The sequence below is a fragment of the Salmo salar genome, chromosome ssa06 (genome assembly GCF_905237065.1).
Source record: "Salmo salar chromosome ssa06, Ssal_v3.1, whole genome shotgun sequence".
NCBI classification, from domain to species: Eukaryota; Metazoa; Chordata; class Actinopteri; order Salmoniformes; family Salmonidae; genus Salmo; species Salmo salar.
Genome location: NC_059447.1, coordinates 10,128,426 through 10,146,453, shown reverse-complemented (window position 1 = coordinate 10,146,453; position 18,028 = coordinate 10,128,426). Strand labels below are relative to the sequence as shown.

Sequence of the window (18,028 nt, the reverse complement as noted above, 5' to 3'; positions counted from 1 at the left end):
GTTTCGTAACAGGTTGTACCAGGAAAGTCACTGCGGGCAAGTGAGCGGACACTTACAAAACGCGGTCAAGCCGAAAACATTGTTCAGCCATCCGTTCTTCAGTTTCTTCCTGAATTTCTGTGCGCGAATACACAACACTTTACGTTATCGCGTGTTTTCTGAAACTCACTGGGCCTTGAAAAGATCGGAGAAAAGTTTTCTGAATTTAGAGCACATTTTGTCATTTACTGTAAGGATGTGTTCAGAACAGTTACAATAGTTTATCATGCAAAGATGATAAGGCGCAGACAGTGGTATTATTAAAATATCTAGAATTCCAAATTGATTGATTTCTTGAGGCCTGTAATTCGCCTCGGTCAGAGATGATCAATCCTTTGTTTCATTTTTTGTTTATCGTTCGTGATGGGACATGATGATGAAGCGTAACAGATATTTGATGTAACAGAAACGTTTTGAGAGCGTTAATGGAGTAATCATATAAGCCCGTGCCAGTACTGTGTAATAACTCCTCATGTTACAGTAAGATGTCGAGCCAACAATCAGGCCTGCAGCCAGATGGCTAAAATAACAAACACAAAATGTTGATTATCTAACGATTATTCCCCAGTGACACCTTAATTGGGCCTAGTGAAAAGTTTTAGTTTGTTGTCTGTTCTGCAGTCTAACAAGAGTTTTCAAACCAGCATGGAAGTTGTGTAACGACCTAGCTATAGCCTACCCAAACAAGAACGGCTTTAGAAACCCGACATACTTCTTATTAATGTGCTTGCGGGAAATCTGACACGTATTTGTCATGTGCATGCTGAAAGCACAAAAGTTATCCAACTTAAGAATGTGCAGGTTCCGGTTTGATACTATTCATACTTTTTGTACTGCAACAATATTAGCTTCAAGCCCAATGCATTTCATTGGCCATCGACTTTCTAGATTCTAGATGGGTCATTCCACGAATTGAGTGCCTTTTGCTTTCCTTTGATATTTTACATATGAATTGTGCACCAATATTGAATTTAAAAAAAACTATTAAATAAAGTGCCTCTTTTAATAGAAACCACATGGAAAAATTTAATAAATCAGATTTATAAATATGAATAAAATGCCAAAAATCTGCATTTGTACATGACCCTTCTCATGTTTTTCTGACTTCTAGGAAGATGTTAAGCCATCATTTTTTAACAAGGGTCTAAATGGATGCAGAACATAATAAATTGGGTCTTATTTTCAGAGCTGACTGAGGCCATGTCAGCGGTGTGGATCAGCTCCTCGCTACTGAGGTCCAGGGCAGCTCACCTCAGACAGCTCAGTGTGTTCTCTAGAAGGGCTGTGTTACAACCTCTACAGGTGGTCTCCTCACTACAGAAGACATGGACACCTGGGAACCCAACCAGGATCTGGTGCTGTAGGTAGGTTAACTCTTGACATTGTCATACATAAACAGACTAGCTGGATTATTTCTCTGTCTGTCATTTTGCAAGTTTTGTTTCCTTTCTAAAGCCCACCTTTGACATAGATTGTAGATGACATTTCATCATTCAGACCTATAGAGCACACCACCAGTTGGGGTCAATCCCATTTCAATGTAGTCAATTACTGTTGCATTGATCACTATGATCTGTCAACTGTAGAGTATGGACCTGATGGCCTGTATGTGTCTTGACTAGTATTCAGACTGAGGGTAATGTCTTTCAATGTCTGCTGAGCCATGCTCAAGACACTGAATACTACAGAAACAATCCTTTTCAGAAACATGTTTTTAAAATATGTTTTTACTTGGATTGTCCAGCCAAGATTCTGCTTTTTCTTGGCTGTAAGGAACGGGGTTCAGCGTGGTTGTCTTGGCTGTAAGGAACGGGGTTCAGCGTGGTTGTCTTGGCTGTAAGGAACGGGGTTCAGTGTGGTTGTCTTGGCTGTAAGGAACGGGGTTCAGCGTGGTTGTCTTGGCTGTAAGGAACGGGGTTCAGCGTGGTTGTCTTGGCTGTAAGGAACGGGGTTCAGAGTGGTTGTCTTGGCTGTAAGGAACGGGGTTCAGCGTTGTTGTCTTGGCTGTACGGAACGGGGTTCAGCGTGGTTGTCTTGGCTGTAAGGAACGGGGTTCAGCGTTGTTGTCTTGGCTGTAAGGAACAGGGTTCAGCGTGGTTGTCTTGGCTGTAAGGAACAGGGTTCAGCGTGGTTGTCTTGGCTGTAAGGAACGGGGTTCAGTGTGGTTGTCTTGGCTGTGAACTTATTTTTTTCACGTAGCTATTAAGTCCAGTTTCCCCTCTGAAGACTTCACATGTCCTGTGACCTGATGGGAGAATAGTGAGTGAGTGAGGTGGGCCGTATCTGTGCTGTTTTCCCAACGGCTCCTAAGAGAACAGTGGAGAGGGGAGAGAACAGTGGAGAGGGGTCCACTATGAAACCACAGTCAGGGAACACTACAGGAGGTTGGGTCTGAGATGAAGGGGGTTTTCATCCAGAACCTTCTTGTGTTTCAAAAGAGACTACTGTCATGGATTAAAGAACACCCTCACAGTGAACTCTATTGTCTGTGAACCAAACCTATCCCTCTCTTTTAACTCCTTCTCTGTACCAACCCATCTCTTTCTGTACCAACCCATCTCTCTGTGTTTACTCTCTGTTTATCTCTCTCTGTATCAGAGAGAGATAAACTTTGGGCAACTACAGTACATATGTCAAATACATGAGCTGAATTGATTTGGTTGTGTCTATTGTAGTTTGCCTGGTACAATGGAACCAATTAAATAGTCCCCTAAGTCCAAACTCCAAGGTGTTATCAAGTGCACCTAAAAACAACTTCCAAGTATTTCCCACATGTATTTGACCCAGGTCTACTCTGTATACTGTTTACGTCTCTCCCTCAACAGATCCCTCCATGTGGACAGTCCCCCCATGGTCCCAGGGCAGAGCTTCAGCTACGTCCATGGGGCCTCCTCAGTGTCCCTGCTGGGCCAGACGGTGGGTCAGAGTCTTCAGGCTGCAGCCGACCGCTGGCCCCACAGAGAGGCCCTGGTCTTCCTGCAGGATGGAGTCCGTAAGACCTTCTCCCAGTTTCAGGAGGACGTAGGTCTTTCATCCACCCTCTCTTCTAATCTATTTAATCATATCTAGAGATCATTACTGTTAGGCCATTAACTCTGTTCCCACTCAAAGCACATACAGCAGTCCTATCTGTCAGTGCATTTGATTGGTGGTTTACCAAATAGTAACATAACAACTATTATGTGTCAGTATATGGTTGGGAAACCCCTATTGATTACCCCTAGTTAAACATCAAAGTCAGTATATTGTTGGGAAACTATTGATTACCACTAGTTAAACATCAAAGTCAGTATATGGTTGGGAAACTATTGATTACCCCTAGTTAAACATCAAAGTCAGTATATGGTTGGGAAACTATTGATTACCACTAGTTAAACATCAAAGTCAGTATATGGTTGGGAAACTATTGATTACCACTGGTTAAACATCAAAGTCAGTATATGGTTGGGAAACTATTGATTACCACTAGTTAAACATCAACGTCAGTATATGGTTGGGAAACTATTGATTACCACTGGTTAAACATCAAAGTCAGTATATGGTTGGGAAACTATTGATTACTACTAGTTAAACATCAAAGTCAGTATATGGTTGGGAAACTATTGATTACTACTAGTTAAACATCAAAGTCAGTATATGGTTGGGAAACTATTGATTACCACTGGTTAAACATCAAAGTCAGTATATCGTTGGGAAACTATTGATTACTACTAGTTAAACATCAAAGCAGACAGCTAGTAACATGGAGGAAATAGGGAAAATCTGTCCCTGAGGCAACTAGGACATCCATGGTGAAACACCCTGAGGCCTGCTAACTAGGTCATCCATGGTGAAACACCCTGAGGTCTGCTAACTAGGTCATCCATGGTGAAACACCCTGAGGCCTGCTAACTAGGTCATCCATGGTGAAACACCCCGAGGCCTGCTAACTAGGTCATCCATGGTGAAACACCCTGAGGTCTGCTAACTAGGTCATCCATGGTGAAACACCCCGAGGCCTGCTAACTAGGTCATCCATGGTGAAACACCCCGAGGCCTGCTAACTAGGTCATCCATGGTGAAACACCCTGAGGCCAGTTAACTAGGTCATCCATGGTGAAACACCCCGAGGTCTGCTAACTAGGTCATCCATGGTGAAACACCCTGAGGTCTGCTAACTAGGTCATCCATGGTGAAACACCCCGAGGCCTGCTAACTAGGTCATCCATGGTGAAACACCCTGAGGCCTGCTAACTAGGTCATCCATGGTGAAACACCCCGAGGCCTGCTAACTAGGTCATCCATGGTGAAACACCCTGAGGTCTGCTAACTAGGTCATCCATGGTGAAACACCCCGAGGCCTGCTAACTAGGTCATCCATGGTGAAACACCCCGAGGCCTGCTAACTAGGTCATCCATGGTGAAACACCCTGAGGCCAGTTAACTAGGTCATCCATGGTAAAACACCCCGAGGTCTGCTAACTAGGTCATCCATGGTGAAACACCCTGAGGTCTGCTAACTAGGTCATCCATGGTGAAACACCCCGAGGCGTGCTAACTAGGTCATCCATGGTGAAACACCCCGAGGCCTGCTAACTAGGTCATCCATGGTGAAACACCCTGAGGCCAGTTAACTAGGTCATCCATGGTGAAACACCTGAGGTCTGCTAACTAGGTCATCCATGGTGAAACACCCTGAGGCCTGCTAACTAGGTCATCCATGGTGAAACGCCCTGAGGTCTGCTAACTAGGTCATCCATGGTGAAACACCCTGAGGTCTGCTAACTAGGTCATCCATGGTGAAACACCCTGAGGCCAGTTAACTAGGTCATCCATGGTGAAACACCCTGAGGCCTGCTAACTAGGTCATCCATGGTGAAACACCCTGAGTCCTGCTAACTAGGTCATCCATGGTGAAACACCCCGAGGCCTGCTAACTAGGTCATCCATGGTGAAACACCCTGAGGCCTGCTAACTAGGTCATCCATGGTGAAACACCCCGAGGCCTGCTAACTAGGTCATCCATGGTGAAACACCCTGAGGCCTGCTAACTAGGTCATCCATGGTGAAACACCCTGAGGTCTGCTAACTAGGTCATCCATGGTGAAACACCCTGAGTCCTGCTAACTAGGTCATCCATGGTGAAACACCCTGAGGCCTGCTAACTAGGTCATCCATGGTGAAACACCCTGAGGCCTGCTAACTAGGTCATCCATGGTGAAACACCCTGAGGCCTGCTAACTAGGTCATCCATGGTGAAACACCCTGAGGTCTGCTAACTAGGTCATCCATGGTGAAACACCCTGATGCCTGCTAACTAGGTCATCCATGGTGAAACACCCTGAGGCCTGCTAACTAGGTCATCCATGGTGAAACACCCTGAGGCCTGCTAACTAGGTCATCCATGGTGAAACACCCTGAGGCCAGTTAACTAGGTCATCCATGGTGAAACACCCTGAGGCCTGCTAACTAGGTCATCCATGGTGAAACACCCTGAGGCCTGCTAACTAGGTCATCCATGGTGAAACACCCTGAGGCCTGCTAACTAGGTCATCCATGGTGAAACACCCTGAGGCCTGCTAACTAGGTCATCCATGGTGAAACAGATACACAAACAGCTTTGTAATAATATATTCCATTACATTTATACACATACTCATAAACACAAACTGCAGAACGCCTTTGCATGTAGGGATATCATCCTATCTATTATTACCTGGGTCATGGTCTCCCTCCTCCCCAGGTTGACCAGGCCGCTGCAGGTCTCCTGGCCCTGGGTCTGAAGAGAGGGGACAGACTAGGAGTCTGGGGGCCCAACACATACCACTGGATCTTGTTTCAGTTCGCCACAGCCAAGGCTGGCATCATACTGGTGAAGATGAGCTATTAGATTAGATTCTAAAATGAATATGTATTATCTGTTAGGATCTATTGTTCCTAATATTAAAGTATTGTTCTAACCTCTACAGGTGTCAATAAACCCAGCCTATCAGCTGAAGGAGCTGGAGTACACCCTGGGGAAGGTTTGTTCTTATCCAGTACCTGTCACGTCCTGACCAGCAGAGGGTGTAGTTGTGTAGTATTTTGGTCAGGACGTGGCAGAAGATGTCTGTGTATGTTTGTTCTGGGTGTTGTGTTTCTATGTTGGTCTGTGTGGCTCCCGATCAGGGACAGCTGGTTATTGTTGTTCCTGATTGGGAGTCATATATTTAGGAGTATGTTTGTCACTTGGGTTTGTGCATGGTTGTGTTAACACTGCTATTATTTTGTAACTAGCCTGTTAGCCTGTCTGGAGTCGTTCATGGTTATTGTTTTGGTGTTCACAGTTTAATAAATATCATGATGAGCACGCAATCCGCTGCGTATTGGTCAACTTTATCAGACGATGATTTCTCTGTTTCGTCTGACGACGACAGCTGTGACAGTACCATGTTGTTTTACACTTCCTGGTTTGACTGAATGAAAAGCTGAACTGATCCTGACCCTGGTGCTGTCTGTGTCCTTCCCAGTTTAAGACCCAGATGTTCTGTTCTGTCTGTCTCTGTAGGTGCAGTGTAAAGCAGCGGTGTGTCCCACCCAGTTTAAGATCCAGATGTTCTGTTCTGTCTGTCTCTGTAGGTGCAGTGTAAAGCAGCGGTGTGTCCCACCCAGTTTAAGACCCAGATGTTCTGTTCTCTCTGTCTCTGTAGGTGCAGTGTAAAGCAGCGGTGTGTCCCACCCAGTTTATTAAGACCCAGAGGTTCTATTCTCTCTGTCTCTGTAGGTGCAGTGTAAAGCTGTGTTGTGTCCCACCCAGTTTATTAAGACCCAGAGGTTCTATTCTCTCTGTCTCTGTAGGTGCAGTGTAAAGCAGTGGTGTGTCCCACCCAGTTTAAGACCCAGAGGTTCTGTGACATGCTGAGACAGATCTGCCCAGAGATGGAAACAGCAGAGTCAGGGGTCTTTAGGAGCTCCAGGTATGTTAATTCTGTACTATTGGACCATAAGTGAATCAACAGACATATTGTATTACTGCACCATGAAGTAAACCAGTAACTAGCAGGATAAACCAGTAATATACTAAGATATAGCATAGGTCTACAGATAGTTACTACAAATAGTTACTGTATAATGGCAGCAGGTAGACTAGTGTTTAGAGTGTTGGGTCAGTAACTGGTCTGGTCAGATAGACTAGTGGTTAGTGTGGTGGGTCAGTAACTGGTATGGTCAGATAGACTAGTGGTTAGAGTGGTGGGTCAGTAACTGGTATGGTCAGATAGACTAGTGGTTAGAGTGGTGGGTCAGTAACTGGTCTGGTCAGATAGACTAGTGGTTAGAGTGGTGGGTCAGTAACTGGTATGGTCAGAGACTAGTGGTTAGAGTGTTGGGTCAGTAACTGGTATGGTCAGATAGACTAGTGGTTAGAGTGGTGGGTCAGTAACTGGTATGGTCAGATAGACTAGTGGTTAGAGTGGTGGGTCAGTAACTGGTCTGGTCAGATAGACTAGTGGTTAGAGTGGTGGGTCAGTAACTGGTATGGTCAGAGACTAGTGGTTAGAGTGTTGGGTCAGTAACTAGTATGGTCAGATAGACTAGTGGTTAGAGTGGTGGGTCAGTAACTGGTATGGTCAGATGGACTAGTGGTTAGAGTGGTGGGTCAGTAACTGGTATGGTCAGGTAGACTAGTGGTTAGAGTGGTGGGTCAGTAACTGGTATGGTCAGGTAGACTAGTGGTTAGAGTGTTGGGTCAGCAACTGGTATGGTCAGATAGACTAGTGGTTAGAGTGGTGGGTCAGTAACTGGTATGGTCAGGTAGACTAGTGGTTAGAGTGTTGGGTCAGTAACTGGTATAGTCAGATAGACTAGTGGTTAGAGTGGTGGGTCAGTAACTGGTATGGTCAGGTAGACTAGTGGTTAGAGTGGTGGGTCAGTAACTGGTATGGTCAGGTAGACTAGTGGTTAGAGTGGTGGGTCAGTAACTGGTATGGTCAGATAGACTAGTGGTTAGAGTGGTGGGTCAGTAACTGGTATGGTCAGGTAGACTAGTGGTTAGAGTGGTGGGTCAGTAACTGGTATGGTCAGGTAGACTAGTGGTTAGAGTGGTGGGTCAGTAACTGGTATGGTCAGGTAGACTAGTGGTTAGAGTGGTGGGTCAGTAACTGGTATGGTCAGGTAGACTAGCAGTTAGTGTTGGGTCAGTCACTGAAAGGTCACGTTTGAATACCTGAGCCAACAAGGTGAAAAATCGAACGATGTTCCCGTGAGCAAGCAAACACAGTAAAAGGGCTACACAGGAACTATGCTGGATTGACTGAATAATAAATATTACCACTGGAGGATGTCTATTTACCTGTAACTGTAAATGGAACCTCATTATCTGTGTATGGTGATGGTGACAGACAGGGACAGTAGAGGACCTAATGAAGGCTGTTACTGTAATGTACCTGTCATTGTGTTACTGTAATGTACCTGTCATTGTGTTACTGTAATGTACCTGTCATTGTGTTACTGTAATGTTACTGTAATAACGGACATTGTGTTACTGTAATGTACCTGTCATTGTGTTACTGTAATGTACCTGTCATTGTGTTACTGTAATGTTACTGTAATAACGGACATTGTGTTACTGTAATGTACCTGTCATTGTGTTACTGTAATGTACCTGTCATTGTGTTACTATAATGTTAATGTAATGTAACAGTCATTGTGTTACTGTAATGTTAACCTGTGTTCCTCCTGCCAGACTACCAGACCTGTGTATGGTGATTGTGACAGACAGCAGACAGACAGGGACTGTACATGTAGAAGATGTGATGCAGGCTGGAAGCAGACAAAACCACCAGGAGCTGCAAGACCTTCAGACCAAACTGTCCTTCGACGACCCCATCAACATACAGTTCACATCCGTGGGTATCCTGTTGAAAAGAAGAAGAATACTGTCCATTTGGAATGGAATTGTGTCTTTTGTCTTGGAACCCAACACACAGAAACACATACCCCCCGAGTGGTTGGTTGCAGTACAGCACCCCTGTAGCTCTACGTAGACAGACCACAGACTGACCTACACAGATGAACCACCTACGTAGACAGACCACAGACTGACCTACACAGATAAACCATCAACAGCTACTCATTGTTTCTTCCTGGTCTCACTGATGTCTTTTTGTCTCTAGGGAACAACAGTATTAGTCTGTCTCTGATGTCTACTGGTCTGTAGGGAACAACAGTATTAGTCTGTCTGATGTCTACTGGTCTGTAGGGAACAACAGTATTAGTCTGTCTGATGTCTACTGGTCTGTAGGGAACAACAGTATTAGTCTGTCTGTCTGATGTCTACTGGTCTGTAGGGAACAACAGTATTAGTCTGTCTGATGTCTACTGGTCTGTAGGGAACAACAGTATTAGTCTGTCTGTCTGATGTCTACTGGTCTGTAGGGAACAACAGTATTAGTCTGTCTGATGTCTACTGGTCTGTAGGGAACAACAGTATTAGTCTGTCTGATGTCTACTGGTCTGTAGGGAACAACAGTATTAGTCTGTCTGATGTCTACTGGTCTGTAGGGAACAACAGTATTAGTCTGTCTGTCTGATGTCTACTGGTCTGTAGGGAACAACAGTATTAGTCTGTCTGTCTGATGTCTACTGGTCTGTAGGGAACAACAGTATTAGTCTGTCTGTCTGATGTCTACTGGTCTGTAGGGAACAACAGTATTAGTCTGTCTGATGTCTACTGGTCTATAGGGAACAACAGTATTAGTCTGTCTGATGTCTACTGGTCTGTAGGGAACAACAGTATTAGTCTGTCTGATGTCTACTGGTCTGTAGGGAACAACAGTATTAGTCTGTCTGATGTCTACTGGTCTGTAGGGAACAACAGTATTAGTCTGTCTGTCTGATGTCTACTGGTCTGTAGGGAACAACAGTATTAGTCTGTCTGATGTCTACTGGTCTGTAGGGAACAACAGTATTAGTCTGTCTGATGTCTACTGGTCTGTAGGGAACAACAGTATTAGTCTGTCTGATGTCTACTGGTCTGTAGGGAACAACAGTATTAGTCTGTCTGATGTCTACTGGTCTGTAGGGAACAACAGTATTAGTCTGTCTGATGTCTACTGGTCTGTAGGGAACAACAGTATTAGTCTGTCTGATGTCTACTGGTCTGTAGGGAACAACAGTATTAGTCTGTCTGATGTCTACTGGTCTCTAGGGAACAACAGTATTATCTGTCTGTCTGATGTCTACTGGTCTGTAGGGAACAACAGTATTAGTCTGTCTGTCTGATGTCTACTGGTCTGTAGGGAACAACAGTATTAGTCTGTCTGTCTGATGTCTACTGGTCTGTAGGGAACAACAGTATTAGTCTGTCTGTCTGATGTCTACTGGTCTGTAGGGAACAACAGTATTAGTCGTCTGATGTCTACTGGTCTGTAGGGGAACAACAGTATTAGTCTGTCTGATGTCTACTGGTCTGTAGGGAACAACAGTATTAGTCTGTCTGATGTCTACAGGTCTGTAGGGAACAACAGTATTAGGTCTGTCTGATGTCTACTGGTCTCTAGGGAACAACAGTATTACTGTCTGTCTGATGTCTACTGGTCTGTAGGGAACAACAGTATTAGTCTGTCTCTGATGTCTACTGGTCTGTAGGGAACAACAGTATTAGTCTGTCTGATGTCTACTGGTCTGTAGGGAACAACAGTATTAGTCTGTCTGTCTGATGTCTACTGGTCTGTAGGGAACAACAGTATTAGTCTGTCTGTCTGATGTCTACTGGTCTGTAGGGAACAACAGTATAGTAGTCTGTCTGATGTCTACTGGTCTGTAGGGAACAACAGTATTAGGTCTGTCTGATATCTACTGGTCTGTAGGGAACAACAGTATTAGTCTGTCTGTCTGATGTCTACTGGTCTGTAGGGAACAACAGTATTAGTCTGTCTGTCTGATGTCTACTGGTCTGTAGGGAACAACAGTATTAGTCTGTCTGATGTCTACTGGTCTGTAGGGAACAACAGTATTAGTCTGTCTGTCTGATGTCTACTGGTCTGTAGGGAACAACAGTATTAGTCTGTCTGATGTCTACTGGTCTGTAGGGAACAACAGTATTAGTCTGTCTGATGTCTACTGGTCTGTAGGGAACAACAGTATTAGTCTGTCTGATGTCTACTGGTCTGTAGGGAACAACAGTATTAGTCTGTCTGTCTGATGTCTACTGGTCTGTAGGGAACAACAGTATTAGTCTGTCTGTCTGATGTCTACAGGTCTGTAGGGAACAACAGTATTAGTCTGTCTGTCTGATGTCTACTGGTCTGTAGGGAACAACAGTATTAGTCTGTCTGTCTGATGTCTACTGGTCTGTAGGGAACAACAGTATTAGTCTGTCTGATGTCTACTGGTCTGTAGGGAACAACAGTATTAGTCTGTCTGATGTCTACTGGTCTGTAGGGAACAACAGTATTAGTCTGTCTGATGTCTACTGGTCTGTAGGGAACAACAGTATTAGTCTGTCTGATGTCTACTGGTCTGTAGGGAACAACAGTATTAGTCTGTCTGATGTCTACTGGTCTGTAGGGAACAACAGTATTAGTCTGTCTGATGTCTACTGGTCTGTAGGGAACAACAGTATTAGTCTGTCTGCCTGATGTCTACTGGTCTGTAGGGAACAACAGTATTAGTCTGTCTGCCTGATGTCTACTGGTCTGTAGGGAACAACAGTATTAGTCTGTCTGATGTCTACTGGTCTGTAGGGAACAACAGTATTAGTCTGTCTGATGTCTACTGGTCTGTAGGGAACAACAGTATTAGTCTGTCTGATGTCTACTGGTCTGTAGGGAACAACAGTATTAGTCTGTCTGATGTCTACTGGTCTGTAGGGAACAACAGTATTAGTCTGTCTGATGTCTACTGGTCTGTAGGGAACAACAGTATTAGCGTCTGTCTGATGTCTACTGGTCTGTAGGGAACAACAGTATTAGTCTGTCTGATGTCTACTGGTCTGTAGGGAACAACAGTATTAGTCTGTCTGTCTGATGTCTACTGGTCTGTAGGGAACAACAGTATTAGTCTGTCTGTCTGATGTCTACTGGTCTGTAGGGAACAACAGTATTAGTCTGTCTGATGTCTACTGGTCTGTAGGGAACAACATTATTAGTCTGTCTGATGTCTACTGGTCTGTAGGGAACAACAGTATTAGTCTGTCTGTCTGATGTCTACTGGTCTGTAGGGAACAACAGTATTAGTCTGTCTGTCTGATGTCTACTGGTCTGTAGGGAACAACAGTATTAGTCTGTCTGTCTGATGTCTACTGGTCTGTAGGGAACAACAGTATTAGTCTGTCTGTCTGATGTCTACTGGTCTGTAGGGAACAACAGTATTAGTCTGTCTGATGTCTACTGGTCTGTAGGGGAACAACAGTATTAGTCTGTCTGATGTCTACTGGTCTGTAGGGAACAACAGTATTAGTGTCTGTCTGATGTCTACTGGTCTGTAGGGAACAACAGTATTAGTCTGTCTGTCTGATGTCTACTGGTCTGTAGGGAACAACAGTATTAGTCTGTCTGATGTCTACTGGTCTGTAGGGAACAACAGTATTAGTCTGTCTGATGTCTACTGGTCTGTAGGGAACAACAGTATTAGTCTGTCTGATGTCTACTGGTCTGTAGGGAACAACAGTATTAGTCTGTCTGTCTGATGTCTACTGGTCTGTAGGGAACAACAGTATTAGCGTCTGTCTGATGTCTACTGGTCTGTAGGGAACAACAGTATTAGTCTGTCTGATGTCTACTGGTCTGTAGGGAACAACAGTATTAGGTCTGTCTGATGTCTACTGGTCTGTAGGGAACAACAGTATTAGGTCTGTCTGATGTCTACTGGTCTGTAGGGAACAACAGTATTAGTGTCTGTCTGATGTCTACTGGTCTGTAGGGAACAACAGTATTAGTCGTCTGTCTGATGTCTACTGGTCTGTAGGGAACAACAGTATTAGTCTGTCTGATGTCTACTGGTCTGTAGGGAACAACAGTATTAGTCTGTCTGATGTCTACTGGTCTGTAGGGAACAACAGTATTAGCGTCTGTCTGATGTCTACTGGTCTGTAGGGAACAACAGTATTAGTCCTGTCTGATGTCTACTGGTCTGTAGGGAACAACAGTATTAGGTCTGTCTGATGTCTACTGGTCTGTAGGGAACAACAGTATTAGTCTGTCTGATGTCTACTGGTCTGTAGGGAACAACAGTATTACTGTCTGTCTGATGTCTACTGGTCTGTAGGGAACAACAGTATTAGTCTGTCTGATGTCTACTGGTCTGTAGGGAACAACAGTATTAGTCTGTCTGATGTCTACTGGTCTGTAGGGAACAACAGTATTAGTCTGTCTGTCTGATGTCTACTGGTCTGTAGGGAACAACAGTATTAGTCTGTCTGTCTGATGTCTACTGGTCTGTAGGGAACAACAGTATTAGTCTGTCTGATGTCTACTGGTCTGTAGGGAACAACAGTATTAGTCTGTCTGATGTCTACTGGTCTGTAGGGAACAACAGTATTAGTCTGTCTGATGTCTACTGGTCTGTAGGGAACAACAGTATTAGTCTGTCTGATGTCTACTGGTCTGTAGGGAACAACAGTATTAGTCTGTCTGATGTCTACTGGTCTGTAGGGAACAACAGTATTAGTCTGTCTGATGTCTACTGGTCTGTAGGGAACAACAGTATTAGTCCTGTCTGATGTCTACTGGTCTGTAGGGAACAACAGTATTAGTCTGTCTGATGTCTACTGGTCTGTAGGGAACAACAGTATTAGTCTGTCTGATGTCTACTGGTCTGTAGGGAACAACAGTATTAGTCTGTCTGTCTGATGTCTACTGGTCTGTAGGGAACAACAGTATTAGTTGTCTGTCTGATGTCTACTGGTCTGTAGGGAACAACAGTATTAGTCTGTCTGATGTCTACTGGTCTGTAGGGAACAACAGTATTAGGTCTGTCTGATGTCTACTGGTCTGTAGGGAACAACAGTATTAGTCTGTCTGATGTCTACTGGTCTGTAGGGAACAACAGTATTAGTCTGTCTGATGTCTACTGGTCTGTAGGGAACAACAGTATTAGTCTGTCTGATGTCTACTGGTCTGTAGGGAACAACAGTATTAGTCTGTCTGATGTCTACTGGTCTGTAGGGAACAACAGTATTAGTCTGTCTGTCTGATGTCTACTGGTCTGTAGGGAACAACAGTATTAGTCTGTCTGATGTCTACTGGTCTGTAGGGAACAACAGTATTAGTCTGTCTGATGTCTACTGGTCTGTAGGGAACAACAGTATTAGTCTGTCTGATGTCTACTGGTCTGTAGGGAACAACAGTATTAGTCTGTCTGATGTCTACTGGTCTGTAGGGAACAACAGTATTAGTCTGTCTGATGTCTACTGGTCTGTAGGGAACAACAGTATTAGTCTGTCTGATGTCTACTGGTCTGTAGGGAACAACAGTATTAGTCTGTCTGATGTCTACTGGTCTGTAGGGAACAACAGTATTAGTCTGTCTGATGTCTACTGGTCTGTAGGGAACAACAGTATTAGTGTCTGTCTGATGTCTACTGGTCTGTAGGGAACAACAGTATTAGTCTGTCTGTCTGATGTCTACTGGTCTGTAGGGAACAACAGTATTAGTCTGTCTGTCTGATGTCTACTGGTCTGTAGGGAACAACAGTATTAGGTCTGTCTGATGTCTACTGGTCTGTAGGGAACAACAGTATTAGTCTGTCTGATGTCTACTGGTCTGTAGGGAACAACAGTATTATCTGTCTGTCTGATGTCTACTGGTCTGTAGGGAACAACAGTATTAGTCTGTCTGATGTCTACTGGTCTGTAGGGAACAACAGTATTATGTCTGTCTGATGTCTACTGGTCTGTAGGGAACAACAGTATTAGGTCTGTCTGATGTCTACTGGTCTGTAGGGAACAACAGTATTAGTCTGTCTGATGTCTACTGGTCTGTAGGGAACAACAGTATTAGTCTGTCTTCGATGTCTACTGGTCTGTAGGGAACAACAGTATTAGTCTGTCTGATGTCTACTGGTCTGTAGGGAACAACAGTATTAGTCTGTCTGATGTCTACTGGTCTGTAGGGAACAACAGTATTAGTCTGTCTGATGTCTACTGGTCTGTAGGGAACAACAGTATTAGGTCTGTCTGATGTCTACTGGTCTGTAGGGAACAACAGTATTAGCTGTCTGTCTGATGTCTACTGGTCTGTAGGGAACAACAGTATTAGGTCTGTCTGATGTCTACTGGTCTGTAGGGAACAACAGTATTAGTCTGTCTGATGTCTACTGGTCTGTAGGGAACAACAGTATTAGTCTGTCTGATGTCTACTGGTCTGTAGGGAACAACAGTATTAGTCTGTCTGATGTCTACTGGTCTGTAGGGAACAACAGTATTAGTCTGTCTGATGTCTACTGGTCTGTAGGGAACAACAGTATTAGTCTGTCTGATGTCTACTGGTCTGTAGGGAACAACAGTATTAGTCTGTCTGATGTCTACTGGTCTGTAGGGAACAACAGTATTAGTTGTCTGTCTGATGTCTACTGGTCTGTAGGGAACAACAGTATTAGTCTGTCTGTCTGATGTCTACTGGTCTGTAGGGAACAACAGTATTAGTCTGTCTGTCTGATGTCTACTGGTCTGTAGGGAACAACAGTATTAGTCTGTCTGATGTCTACTGGTCTGTAGGGAACAACAGTATTAGTCTGTCTGATGTCTACTGGTCTGTAGGGAACAACAGTATTAGTCTGTCTGATGTCTACTGGTCTGTAGGGAACAACAGTATTAGTCTGTCTGATGTCTACTGGTCTGTAGGGAACAACAGTATTAGTCTGTCTGATGTCTACTGGTCTGTAGGGAACAACAGTATTAGTCTGTCTGATGTCTACTGGTCTGTAGGGAACAACAGTATTAGTCTGTCTGATGTCTACTGGTCTGTAGGGAACAACAGTATTAGTTGTCTGTCTGATGTCTACTGGTCTGTAGGGAACAACAGTATTAGTCTGTCTGATGTCTACTGGTCTGTAGGGGAACAACAGTATTAGTCTGTCTGATGTCTACTGGTCTGTAGGGAACAACAGTATTAGTCTGTCTGATGTCTACTGGTCTGTAGGGAACAACAGTATTAGTCTGTCTGATGTCTACTGGTCTGTAGGGAACAACAGTATTAGTCTGTCTGATGTCTACTGGTCTGTAGGGAACAACAGTATTAGTCTGTCTGATGTCTACTGGTCTGTAGGGAACAACAGTATTAGTCTGTCTGATGTCTACTGGTCTGTAGGGAACAACAGTATTAGTCTGTCTGATGTCTACTGGTCTGTAGGGAACAACAGTATTAGTCTGTCTGATGTCTACTGGTCTGTAGGGAACAACAGTATTAGTCTGTCTGTCTGATGTCTACTGGTCTGTAGGGAACAACAGTATTAGTCTGTCTGTCTGATGTCTACTGGTCTGTAGGGAACAACAGTATTAGTCTGTCTGTCTGATGTCTACTGGTCTGTAGGGAACAACAGTATTAGTCTGTCTGATGTCTACTGGTCTGTAGGGAACAACAGTATTAGTCTGTCTGCCTGATGTCTACTGGTCTATAGGGAACAACAGTATTAGTCTGTCTGATGTCTACTGGTTTGTAGGGAACAACAGTATTAGTCTGTCTGATGTCTACTGGTCTATAGGGAACAACAGTATTAGTCTGTCTGATGTCTACTGGTCTGTAGGGAACAACAGTATTAGTCTGTCTGATGTCTACTGGTCTGTAGGGAACAACAGTATTAGTCTGTCTGTCTGATGTCTACTGGTCTGTAGGGAACAACAGTATTAGTCTGTCTGATGTCTACTGGTCTGTAGGGAACAACAGTATTAGTCTGTCTGATGTCTACTGGTCTGTAGGGAACAACAGTATTAGTCTGTCTGATGTCTACTGGTCTGTAGGGAACAACAGTATTAGTCTGTCTGTCTGATGTCTACTGGTCTGTAGGGAACAACAGTATTAGTCTGTCTGATGTCTACTGGTCTGTAGGGAACAACAGTATTAGTCTGTCTGATGTCTACTGGTCTGTAGGGAACAACAGTATTAGTCTGTCTGATGTCTACTGGTCTGTAGGGAACAACAGTATTAGTCTGTCTGATGTCTACTGGTCTGTAGGGAACAACAGTATTAGTCTGTCTGATGTCTACTGGTCTGTAGGGAACAACAGTATTAGTCTGTCTGATGTCTACTGGTCTGTAGGGAACAACAGTATTAGGTCTGTCTGATGTCTACTGGTCTGTAGGGAACAACAGTATTAGTCTGTCTGATGTCTACTGGTCTGTAGGGAACAACAGTATTAGTCTGTCTGTCTGATGTCTACTGGTCTGTAGGGAACAACAGTATTAGTTGTCTGTCTGATGTCTACTGGTCTGTAGGGAACAACAGTATTAGTCTGTCTGATGTCTACTGGTCTGTAGGGAACAACAGTATTAGTCTGTCTGATGTCTACTGGTCTGTAGGGAACAACAGTATTAGTCTGTCTGATGTCTACTGGTCTGTAGGGAACAACAGTATTAGTCTGTCTGATGTCTACTGGTCTGTAGGGAACAACAGTATTAGTCTGTCTGATGTCTACTGGTCTGTAGGGAACAACAGTATTAGTCTGTCTGATGTCTACTGGTCTGTAGGGGAACAACAGTATTAGTCTGTCTGATGTCTACTGGTCTGTAGGGAACAACAGTATTAGTCTGTCTGATGTCTACTGGTCTGTAGGGAACAACAGTATTAGTCTGTCTGATGTCTACTGGTCTCTAGGGAACAACAGTATTAGTTGTCTGTCTGATGTCTACTGGTCTGTAGGGAACAACAGTATTAGTTGTCTGTCTGATGTCTACTGGTCTGTAGGGAACAACAGTATTAGTTGTCTGTCTGATGTCTACTGGTCTGTAGGGAACAACAGTATTAGTCTGTCTGATGTCTACTGGTCTGTAGGGAACAACAGTATTAGTCTGTCTGTCTGATGTCTACTGGTCTGT

General features: G+C 44.1%; 1 protein-coding gene across 4 annotated transcripts in view; it reads left to right on the top strand.

Annotated features, from left to right (window-relative positions):
- Positions 1-18,028, top strand: part of LOC106606226 (medium-chain acyl-CoA ligase ACSF2, mitochondrial) — a 94,866-nt gene continuing 76,838 nt past the window's right edge. For 2 of the 4 annotated variants that reach the window (XR_006770123.1, XM_045719721.1), the window contains exons 1-7: positions 54-229; positions 1,226-1,403; positions 2,865-3,060; positions 5,762-5,890; positions 5,988-6,041; positions 6,856-6,974; positions 8,741-8,903. Coding sequence is in view for 2 of the 4 variants with exons in the window: in XM_045719721.1 (XP_045575677.1) it covers positions 1,240-1,403; positions 2,865-3,060; positions 5,762-5,890; positions 5,988-6,041; positions 6,856-6,974; positions 8,741-8,903 (825 nt within the window). In the remaining 2 variants the exon portion in view is untranslated. Of the gene's footprint in view, positions 230-1,225; positions 1,404-2,864; positions 3,061-5,761; positions 5,891-5,987; positions 6,042-6,855; positions 6,975-8,740; positions 8,904-18,028 lie in introns of all 4 variants that reach the window. The other 2 variants (XM_045719720.1, XR_006770124.1) reach the window with 2 other exon arrangements.